This window comes from Gymnoscopelus braueri (assembly GCF_963280865.1).
Source record: "Gymnoscopelus braueri genome assembly, chromosome: 10".
NCBI classification, from domain to species: Eukaryota; Metazoa; Chordata; class Actinopteri; order Myctophiformes; family Myctophidae; genus Gymnoscopelus; species Gymnoscopelus braueri.
Window position 1 is genome coordinate 34418366 of NC_137611.1, and position 12500 is coordinate 34430865.

At 46.3% G+C, this 12500-nt stretch overlaps 1 protein-coding gene across 1 annotated transcript in view; it reads left to right on the top strand.

The window, feature by feature from the left end:
* rnf220a (ring finger protein 220a) overlaps window positions 1-12500 on the top strand; it is a 146211-nt gene that overhangs the window by 82044 nt on the left and 51667 nt on the right. Inside the window, 3 exon segments of the mRNA XM_080438998.1 lie at window positions 11660-11704; window positions 11707-11727; window positions 11730-11787. Of these exon segments, the coding sequence (XP_080295124.1) occupies window positions 11660-11704; window positions 11707-11727; window positions 11730-11787 (124 nt within the window).

Sequence of the window (12500 nt, forward strand, 5' to 3'; positions counted from 1 at the left end):
AAGCAGCTCACGTGCCTGTCTGGTGGAAATCGTGAATGTCCAAAACCGTTCCTTTTTTATTATCCTATATATAGGCCTATATATATTTTTAAGCACTGAAACATAGCCGATCTTTTGCGAGCTTGTAGATCTGCTATCTTCACTACTCTTCTGTGACACACTTGTATGATGAAGTAGGGTATTAATAAAAAAACAAAAACATTTCAAACATGGAGATACTGTAAGAGGTTTCCACCCGACCGCGACGAATAAAAGCAATGTTTGTCAACCAGTTCACTTGACAGTGCGTGAATATGCAACTCACTCTGATGCCTGATTTATACTTGGATGCTCGCCGTATCCCACACCGAAAATAAACGATCTACAAGTTCACGACAGCACGTCTAAGTATCAATCAGCCTTAACTTACTTGCTACTGTGCCACAGTCACACAACATTTACATATAGCATGTAGCTCATTCACAGTTCCATTTATTCACGTATGCATAGATACATCAGCCACAGCCTAGACCTGAAAACAGTGCTAACGCACACACACACACACACACACACACACACACACACACACACACACACACACACACACACACACACACACACACACACACACACACACACACACACACACCTCTCAACCATTCCATTCAGCACTCCTCATCCTGTCCTTACACATCCCTCCTTTCCACAGCACAGACATTTCATTTGCTTTTCTAAAAGTGACAACCCCAGGGAGAGAGAGAGAGAGAGAGGGAGAGAGAGAGGGATGAGATGGAGGAGGGATGGAGGATGGTGAAAGAGCCTGGTGATGAGTTTTGAGCAGGGCGTGGAGGAGTGCTATTTAAAAGCGCCATGCATCACTGTCAGAGAGAGAGGGGTGGGCTCACGCACACGCACGCACGCACGCGCGCGCACGCACACACACACACACACACACACACACACACACACACACACACACACACACACACACACACACACACGGTAGTGCAACGCAGACTGGGTGGCAAACTGAAGTTGACCCCCGTTCCATTTCATCAAATGTCCTCTGAATGGGCCACACAGCCCCATCTATTGTGGAATACACCCCCCCCCCACACACACACACACACACACACACGCACGCACCACACCGGTGATAATCTTGGTCACTGTCTAGCCTGCTTAAATCACAGCTCACTTAGAATAAACCATATCACCTCAAAGGGAGACACGCAGAGTGCACGCGCACGCACACACACACACACACACACACACACACATACACACGCGCATGCACACGCACACGCACCTTGCTAGTCCCATTTGCGTTAATACAGCCCTCTGGTTTTTGGGGACTTCAGGGCTCACATTTGCCATTATGGAGATGATGGCTTTGTGGGGGGGGGGGGGGGGGGGGGGGGGGGAGGGGCTCACCTCACCTTGCGCCTGTTGGAGGAGAAGAGAGCACAGTTCCAAAATGAATGCTGACACCTCAAACGCCATTTATTTGATTGTGTTAAGCGAGGCGGTGTCATTCAGAGAGAGATGCACCCTCCCTCAGGAACAGAAGAGCCAAACATGTGGCCGGATGAGGGGGTTTGGAAAGAAGATAGAAAAGAAAGAAAGGAGGACAGAAAGCATCTCTGTCTGGTGGAAACCTGTCCAAAACTGTTACTTTTCAGGATTCAAATTCAAAAGTAGCGAAAGTAGCAGATCTACAAGCGCTTTGCGGATCTGCTACTTATGATGGTAAGAGTAGGGCGCTAATTTACGGGGAAAAAAACACAACAAGTTAGAATATGGAGATAGGAGGCTTCTGCCCAACAGCGACGAAAGGAAGAAAGGAAGAACAAAAGAAAGAAGGAAGAACAAAATAGAGAAAGAAGGGAAGATAGAGAAGAGAGGGTGAGAGGAAGACATACGAGGAGTTGGGGGGGGCTCTTTCCCCCCCGCTCTCCGTGAATCAAATCAAACTCCCCTTATCGCACATTATTTGAAGAGGTTATGTGGCGCGGTAATGCGGTTACACGCCAGGCCGCGGCTGAGAGATTTCCTTGTTTACCAATGTTGGCGGCTGTTAGAGGCAAGCCGGCCCACCCGTTCCACCGCGTGGGGAGGGGGAGGATGGAGAGAGAGAGGGAGAGAGAGAGAGGGAGAGAGAGAGGGAGGAAGAGGAGGAAAGAAATGAGGAGAGAACAGGGGTGCCTGCTGTAAACACTTGATGCATGTCAGGAAACTCATTTAGAGGAACAACATGGGTGTGTGTGTGCGTGTGTGTGTGTGTGTGTGTGTGTGTGTGTGTGTGTGTGTGTGTGTGTGTGTGTGTGTGTGTGTGTGTGTGTGTGTGTGTGTGTGGCACAAGGAGAAGGCAGTTGTTCAAGGACATGAGTAAACAGCCACCACATGCAGACACTTTGGAATTCCATTTGGGAATTGCACGAGTGTGTGTGTATGTGTGTGTGTGTGTGTGTGTGTGTGTGTGTGTGTGTGTGTGTGTGTGTGTGTGTGTGTGTGTGTGTGTGTGTGTGTGTGTGGGGGGGGGGCATGCTTATATACATGTTTTGGTGTGTTGTACTGTATGTGGGCACACACCCGTGCATGTGTGCCATCTCGTAAACTGGGCCCGCTCCCCCGTCCCCCACTCTTACTGTTGTGCTTAAATCTAGTTTACATGCACAGCACTCATTAGCTGATTGTGTGTATAATTTACAAGACAATTCAATTTACTGTGGCGATATAAAAAAAAGACGAGAGACAATGGCAGAGTACACTACCAGTCAGACAGTTCTTCTGTTCACCTCTTTAGCAGGTGTGAGACATCTTTACCTCTTCTAACCACTTGAACCCCAGCATCCAAATACTGGGGGGGATATTCGCCAAAAATAGCCGATCTACAAGGTCAGAACAAGCTTGTAGATCGGCTATTCATGGCAAAGATATGGTGTATAGGTATAAAACAAATAATAAAAAATCACACCCTGTGTGAAGTGGGCGGTGTCTTGCTAGCTAATCACAATACTGAATGGAGTCAACCAATCATGTACAAAAGATAAATACATTTATTGAAACACTCTTTATGATGGACGAAACCATAACTTTAAAAAAACAAATTTATGTTTTTTTTAAAGTTATGGTTTCTTATATAGGGCTATGCACATGTGTCATGTGACACTGGCCAATCACAGTCCTGAATAGATTGTGATTGGCCAATCACAGCACAGGATAATTGTACAAATTTCCAAACCTCACTTATAGGGGCGGTTTCACTGCCCAAGATAATTGTACAAATTTCCAAACCTCACTTATAGGGGCGGTTTCACCGCCCAAAAAAGAGCGCACCAAGTAAAGATGCTACTGATGTCCAGTTTACTAAGCATAGAATTCTAAAAAATAAAATAAAAACTTGCTAACTGGCCAATCAGCAGAAGCGAAATTGCCATTGTGCACTAAACCTCCTCTCTGCAGCAGAAACCTAACTTGACAATCGGCTGCCAGGTCCAGTTGCTGCATATGGTAGAAGAAATGGCTGAGGAGGAGACACTGGAATGTATAAATAAATAAGGCGGTGTGTGATGAATAAAATGATCATTCATCGTTGCTCTCGGTATCCAACCCTGAGGCTGGATAATCTTGGGCACATATGAATGCCCTGGGTGATAATCTACACCAGCGATTCTCAAACTTTCTTATTTCAAGGACCCCCAGTTTAGTATGCATTAAAGCCACAGACCCCATAACTCTCAAGTGTTTAAATGGATCCATCAGGGTCCATTTGGTTCCTAACTATCAATCCTTTAGCTGGGGACACCCTCAAGGATCACTGGCGGTCCCCAGACCCCACTTTGTGAAGCACTGCTATTTGCTATACAGTATGTATACAGCAGAGAGAAATCTGGAGCAGAAGAAACCATGTTTGTTCTTGTAGTTTTTTGTGAAGTTTTTGCAGTAGACATTTAGTGTTTTACCAACCACGCAGACCAGCTTTTCTTTACTAAATTGCTTTCTTTTTTGCACAACAGGCCTGTGCCAGGCCCTCATCAGCCTTTGTTTCCTAACACTGTCTAGATTGCTTTTCCCCCCTAGAGTGAGTGGAAGACATTTTGACAAAGGCCCATGGTCTTATATTTGGACCTGCAGTGTTGAAGGCTGTGCGCTACGGCCCTTTAGCCCCATTAAGCCATTCAATCCGGGAACGCATCTGTGTCATTTTCCATTTTAGCTATAAGCGTTATTTTAGACTTTGGCTATTCAAAAATAGCAGATATACAAAAATATACAAAAATAGCAGATATACAAGCTCATAGTGCGGCACCAAGTGCCGCGCTATGAGCTTGTAGATCTGCTATTTTTGAGCAATCTTGAAAATGTGTGCAAATCTATGAATATGTATATTTTAAAGGGATTTTTTTTTACTCAAATCTTTGCTTCTGGGGGTCCCTGGAACAAAATATTTTCAGATGGGGGTCCGCGACCAAATACATATCATTTTGGGGGTCCTTGACATGAAAAAGTTTGAGAACCACTGATATTATTGCGACATACGTTTTTTTCAGAAAACTGTTAGGATTTAGAAGACATTTGTAGATGCGTTTCCCGGATTGAATGGGTTAAGCCACGAGGACACGGCAGACAGTTTTATCTCCAGGTTGGTGTTGAGAGGCAGTATTGAGCTGACAATCCCTGTCCTCTTCAACCGATGGCCTTTTTACCCCGGCTCTTTGTACCCTGCTACTGTAGAGCCATGTGCTATCTGGCATCTATTGATTCCCTCTTCACCTGGACCAAGGAAACACAAAGGGGACACAGAGCCAGAGGAAAGAAAGAGACTGAGGAAAGAAAGAGACCGGAGAGGAGAGAGAGAGAAGAAATAAATAAACAAACAGGCAGACAGGAAGAAGGAAAAGTCCCCCATTTAAAATGAGGATTTCCTGCTCTCGTTTTGGTTCCTCTTATTTTAAGAGCCTAAAGGACCACGTTTGCCAATTTTCAGCCTTATTTGCATTTATTAGTCACAGGGGTGACATCACGTCCACAACACATACAAAGTATAATTCTCTGTATACTTTCAAATCTGGAGTGGTAATTTCACCATGGGCTCCCCCCGTAAGAGTGAAAGAACCACAGGCAGAGTTTGAACTGTATATGACCACGGAACCAACAAGAAGGAACACATTTTTTAACCATATTTGGTTCAAACTTCTTTGTGTTGTGTCTAATGGTCCACAGCTAATGAAGCATAGCGTTAGTTCATGCAGGACACGGAAGTCTTGCACCCCAAAGCTGTAACTAGCTGCCAGTCAGCTGCTTTCTATATTCCCCATTCACAGCACTGCTGGTCATTACGTCACACACTCATACTCCAATCACAGCTCACACACGAGCAAATAGGTTCCTTTAAATACGGCTTCATATTCAATAGGTCTTTCTTGGTTGCTGAACCAATGCATTTTGCTACCTCCACCCCAGCCTCCACCTTTTGATTAGAGTCTGGCATAGGCTCAAATACTTGTGATTATCATGTATATCTGCTTTGTTTAGAGTCTGGCATAGGCTCAAATACTTGTGTTTATCATGTATATCTGCTAATTCTAACTAATATGTCAATGTACTGCTTATTGTTGACATTGTATCCCTATGGGGGATTTGCTTAAGCATTTCCTGAATATATGCTTAGCAGGCTGCTTCGACAAAATTCAGGAAAAATTCTCCCAAGAGCGGAGCTTTAACGCCAAGCTTAACTGTATTCCATTTGTGGCAATAAATGGTTAAATCTACTTTGACGTGAGTGTTTCTGATCGAATATAATTCAACGTGAATACACACAACATCTCTGCCAATGAGTGCAATGCATATACTGGTACATGTAGCCTGTATCTGTAAGACTCAGTGACCAAGAGAAATCTCCATAAATATAATACACAAACGTTTTTCTTTAATATCATCTTCTCTCTAAAATTCACACATTCATGTGAAACGGCATTCCTGAGAAAAGTGGGTTTTGAGGAATGTTTGAAAAGAAAAAGAGCACCTGACCGACTGGAAGCCAACGATAACTAAAAGGAAGATATAGGCAGGAGGAAAGAAAGAATGAATAAAAGACAGAAAGATAAGGAAACGGAAACTGTAGTGTGACTGTAGCTTACAGCAGTGGTTCTCAAACTTTTTCATGTCAAGGACCCCCAAAATGATATGTATTTGGCCACGGACCCCCATCTCACAATATTTTGTTCCAGGGACCCCCAGAAGCAAAGATTTGAGTTACAAATGTTTGCTTGAAAAAAATATATATTCAAAGATTTACACACATTTTCGCGATTGTTAAAAAATAGCAGATATACAAGCTCATAGCGTGGCACATGAGCTTGTAGATCTGCTATTTTTGAATAGCCAAAGTATAAAATATGGATAAAGGGGTTAAAATGATTGACGCTTTATTAACTAATTTAGCTGGGTACCCCCTGGTACGCCCCCAAGGACCCCTGGGGGTCCCCGGACCCCACTTTGAGAACCAATACAGGCGAAGCATCATCTGTTGCCTTCGCGAGGATGATGGTTCATGACAGAGACGAAGAGGAGGTGGAAGGGACAGGAGGAAAGTGAGATAGAACAAGCGAGACATCCTGTGGCTCATCAGAGGAAAAGGTGGGCGGACATTGAGAGAGGCAGAGGAAGAGTGAGAGAGAGAGCGATGGAAGGAGAGAGAGAGAGAGCGATGGAAGGAGAGAGAGAGAGAGAGAGAGGGGGGTGGAGGGTGGAAAGGCCAATGGAGGGAGTGAGACACAAGAGGGAGAAAAAGAGAGACGGTGAAGACCGATTTATACTTAACTGTGTGGCGGTGCCGCTCACCAAAAATAGCCGATCTACAAGCTCGCAATGCGTGGCGCTGTGACACGCGGCGAGCTTGTAGATCGACCGTTTTGCGGTGTGCGACACGACCCGCGACTCAAGTATAAATCAAGGGTAAGAGAGAGATGAGACGATCCATCTTTGCACATTAGGAGGGATCAGACCTGCACTCTATCACATTTGTCAGGCCGGGACACACACCTCCCCTCTCTCTCTCTCTCTCTCTCTCTCTCTCTCTCTCTCTCTCTCTCTCTCTCTCTTTATCCACCCATCCCTCCCTCTTGCATGTCCCTTTCTCTCTTTCTCTCTCTTTTCCTTTCCCTCTCGCCCCCCTCTCTGTCTCTCCCTGTGTCCCTACCTCCCCTCTATCCCTCCCTCCTTCTTCCGTTCCATCTGTCCAGCATGACTACCCGTCCGTCCGTCCGACCATCCATCCATCCATCCATCCATCCATCCATCCATCCATCCATCCATCCATCCATCCATCCATCCATCCATCCATCCATCAGCTCTGGTGTGGCATTTGGCTGAAAAATCTCGCCACTAAGAAGTTCTGTCAGACCTATTTCCTTGTTATTGTCCAGGTTCACCCCCTCTATTCATCTCTCTCCCCTCTCTCTCTCTCTCTCTCTCTCTCTCTCTCTCTCTCTCTCTCTCTCTCTCTCTCTCTCTCTCTCTCTCTCTCTCTCCCCCCCCTCTCTCTCTCTCTCTCTCTCCCTGTCACACATCCCCTCCTCTGTGTCTGGTGTGTTCCTGGATTAAAACACCCTGGTCATGTCACAAGGCTGTGTGTATGTGCACGCGCCTGGCGCACATGTGGAGAGGGGTCGCCCTGACATTAATCATCTTTAAGGTGCTGACAAGCCCCGCGTGCGACATCACATCACCCCCCCCCCACACACACACACACACACACACACACACACACACACACACACACACACACACACCTCCTCTGGTGGATTTATCTATCTGTTTGCCTCTCACCATCAGTCACCCTCCTCTGGGAGCCTTCCACACTGAGAGGGACATTGGGAGGGGGGGGCAGAGGAACGAATAGAGAGAGATGTAGAAAGTGACAGCGAACGAGTGGGCAGGAAAAAATGGGGATGAAATGGGGGAATTGGATGAGAGAGAGAGAGAGAGAGAGAGAGAGAGAGAGAGAGAGAGAGAGAGAGAGAGAGGGAGAGAGAGATAGAGAGAGGGATGTGTGTGTGTGTGTGTGTGTGGGGGGGGGGGGGTGCACAGTAAAATCCTGAGCGTTCATTTAACTCTGAGTGTTAAACCACTTACACCCCAGCATTCGTATTCTGGGGGGAAACTTTCACAGAAAATAGCCGATCTACAAGGTTTACAACACGTTGCAATACCTCCAGCGAAGATAATTAATGTAGAGTGAAAACAGAGAAGACACTAATATTGTTGTGATTTCAACAAGTATAGAGCCCTGAGGGACTCCAGCTTCAAGTGGTTAACGGCATGAACCTAGTGTCCCTATTCTCGAGATCTACAAGCTCGAGCTTATAGATCTGCTACTTTTGATGTTTTTGAATTTGAATCCTGAAAATTAACAGTTTTGGACATGAGGTTTCCACCCGACAGACAAAAAGGAGGAAACGGGGCAGGAGAAAGAACGGTAGGATGTCTTTCCCAGGTGTTTCGCCCAGGCGGACAGGGTTTTGAGGTTAGGTTGAGGCATTATTTCTGTGAGGTTAGGGTTAGGGTTAGGTTTAGGCATAGTCTTAGTGAAGTTAAATGTTAGGGTTTAAGCACAATCAAGGCGAAACACCAAGGAAAGAGGGAAAGAACAGCACAAAGGAAGAGTCAGGCGTGCGTGGAAATCGTCTCTCTGTGTCCCTGGCTTTGTTGTGATTAATCATGACTGCCTGCTCTCAGAGAGGCACTCTCTACAGTGATAGGTGACGTTTTGTGTGTGTGTGTGTGTGTGTGTGTGTGTGTGTGTGTGTGTGTGTGTGTGTGTGTGTGTGTGTGTGTGTGTGTGTGTGTGTGTGTGCGCGTGTGCGTGCGTGTGTGTGTGTGTGTGTGAGAGAGGTGACAGATGGTCATGTCAGCATGTTTTCCAGTAGTCGGCCTTTGATTTCTATCGCTGACTCTACTTGTCAAACTGTCCGACTGACTGACACTGTGTGTCTGTCTGTCTGTCTGTCTGTCTGTCTGTCTGACTGTCTGTCTGTCTGTCTGTCTGCCTGTCTGTCTGACTGACTGACTGACTGACTCTGAGATCATGAACACCCCCCCCCCCCTCCCACCTCCCAGTTATTACATGGACATGACACTAGACACGTGTGTGTGTGTGTGTGTGTGTGTGTGTGTGTGTGTGTGGTGTGTGTGTGTGTGTGTGTGTGGTGTGTGTGTGTGTGTGTGTGTGCGTGTGTGTGTGTGTGTGTGTGTGTGTGTGTGTGTGTGTGTGTGTGTGTGTGTGTGTGTGTGTGTGTGCGCGTGTGCGCGTGCGTGTGTGTGTCCTCCAGGGCCAGGCAGGTGTGTTTGTCTGTGAATCAAGGATTGGATCAGTCATTGTTTGTTCTGCTGGATGGCCATGGCCTCAGCACGACTCAAATTATCTGGTCAGAGCAATGTAGAGAGGTGGGGAGAGAGAGAAGGAGGGAGGGAGAGAAGGAGGGAGAGGGAGGGATAGAGAGAGAGAGAGTAAGAGGGAAGGATGGAAGGAGTAGGGACAGAGATGGAGGGAGAGGGTGAGGGAAGGAGGAAAGAGGGGACAGAGAAAGAGATCATAAGCCTGGGGAAGATAGGGATAAAGAAAGAAAGAAACAGAGGGAGTCGCCGATCTAAAGAAAGGACAAGAAAGAAATAAGTTTAAAAGAAAAAGGGGTAGGGGTGGAAATTGCAAATGGATGTGCAGAGACAAGGGAAGAGAGAGAGAGAGGGAGAGAGAGAGCGAGGAGAGAGAGAGAGAGAGAGAGAGAGAGAGAGAGCGTGCTCTGAAGGAGAAGGAGAAAATGTGTTGGGAGAGAGAAACACAGAGAGAGAGAGGGGTGAGAGGGAGAACGCGAGACACGCAGAATTGTAATCGATTAGCTATTTCTCAAAGTCACTTAAAGTGTCCAGTGCTGCATGGTGCTGTTAAGTAGCAGTGCCGAGGAATGGGACAGGAGTATGCACAGACACGCTCTGCTGAGAGAGAGAGAGAGAGAGAAGAGGGGGAGGGGAGGGACAGGTAAAGGGAGATAGAAGAGGGAGAGGGAGTCGAAAGAGCAGGGTCGAAAGAGAAGAGGAAGAGCGAGTGAGAGAAATGGAAGGCAGTGTAACAGCCAAACTACACCCTGGGTTAAAGTGGGCCAGCCTGTTTTATTACCCAGGGTATAAAATAGGCTAGCCCAGAATATATCCCTCTAGTCCAGACTACAGTATAACCCCTTGTGTTTTTCATTAATTATGTCTGTGAGCAAGAAAAACAGATAGAGAGCGAGAGAGAGAGAGAGAGAGAGAGAGAGAGAGAGAGAGAGAGAGAGAGAGAGAGAGAGAGAGAGAGAGAGAGAGAGAGTTCTCCTTACCTGACCCTCTACTATTTCCGTGGTGACACTCAGTCTAAACAGGATATCCTGTCTGGGGAGGGGCTTATTGTTCTTGACCTAAAATAAGAGTCCATTTGATTGTTTATCAGTGGAAACTATAGGAAGTGTTAAGGGTGGATGTTGTCATCTTTTCAATAGGTCATATTTTTACACTAGTCACACTGGCCCTATTATGAACTGAAAGAGGTAGCACGGTGTACACACACACACTCACACACACACTCACACACGCACACACGTGCACGCGAACGTGCACGCACGAACACACACAGACACACACAATAATAACACAAGTGGGCCCCCACCCTGTGGCCCAGCCGATGAAGGACAATGAAGCGAGTTAGTGTTGGCAGACTTTATACTGCATTACCTCATCTGCCTTACCACCCACTCTCTGCTCTGACCTGTGCACGTCAATCTAATGAAGCACACACACTATGTATACTGCAGATGAACTACCGTACACATACTGTACTGCAGATGAACTAGACATACTGTACTGCAGATTAACTACATTATACATACTGTATGGTATACTGCAGATGAACTAACTACCTTAGACATACTGTATGTACAGTGTACTGCAGATGAACTACCTTAGACATACTGTATGGTATACTGCAGATGAACTAACTACCTTAGACATACTGTATGTACAGTGTACTGCAGATGAACTACCTTAGACATACTGTATGTACAGTATACTGCAGATGAACTACCTTAGACATACTGTATGTACAGTATGCTGCAGATGAACTACCTTAGACATACTGTATGGTATACTGCAGATGAACTACATTAAACATACAGTACAGTATGTATACTGCAGATGAACTACATTATATAAACTGTATGGTATACTGCAGATGAACTACATTAGACATACTGTATGGTATACTGCAGATGAACTACCTTATAGAGCTTAGCAGTGGCGGCCATTTTGTGGTTCCACAGGTAGAAAGCCCATTCATTTTTTCCCATAGTGATTTCCGAAAATATTTATATTAATAATTTTAAGCCTGGAACCAAGCCATAAAACATTTCATTCTGTTTTGCAAAAAAGGCAAGGTTACAGCTATAACTTTGCCTTTTTTGCGGTTTTCTATGCACTATACTGGTATACTGTAGATGAACTACAGCACATTACACATAATTGTATGGTATGTTGCAAATGTACTATACTTATACACGCTGTATGGACTGTATGCATTATTCCTGTATCTTGGTGGTCAAACTCATGTGTCTTGTGTCTAACTTGAATGTCAAATCCCTGTGTCCAGGTAAAAAGAAGATGTCCCTGTATGACAGCCAGGCTCCAGTGTGTCCATCTGTAATGTGCTGCTCCGGCCGGAGAGCTGGCGGAGCACATGGAGACTGAGATAGACAGGCTGGCTTCCATGTGCCTCAGGTAGGCCTGCAAACACACACACACACACGCACGCACACACGCACGCACGCACGCACGCATGCGCGCGCGCACGCATGCACGCACGCACGCACGCACGCACCCACGCACGCACGCACGCCACGCACACGCACACACACACACACACACACACACACACACAACTTTAAGGGTGATTGATACTTACTTGCGCGCCTGACTGTGTCACGCACTGAAAATAGCCGATCTGCACGCGTAATGCCTGGGATTTGAACCCTGGTCTCCTGCGTGGAAAGCTAACAGCCTAAAGGGGGAATCCCCCCCCCCTTGAATGAGGGAGATGTTAGGCTTTTGGTCGTCAGCAGAAGAGCTTGTAGATCAGCTATTATTTTGACACTGGGACGCAACTAAATATAAATCATGCTTATAAGTCCGACATCGCTGACGGTTGAGCTGTCACCCAGCGTTGCCCTAGCAGACGTTTTCCCTCCTGTGTTCAGGATTCAAACCTGTGACTCAAATCTACCACCTCACCCTCCCCGCCCCCCCCACCCACACACACACACCCTCCCAGGCAGCACATGACCTGTTTTATGACTGATAAATCAACTCCAAGCCCTTTTAACGATGGGACACAACCATTACAATCCATATTTCACCTTGACCGTGTGTGTGAGTGGCGTGTGTGTGTGCGCGCGCGCATGTTTGTGTGTGTGTTGTCTGTAGGCGTACCGTGT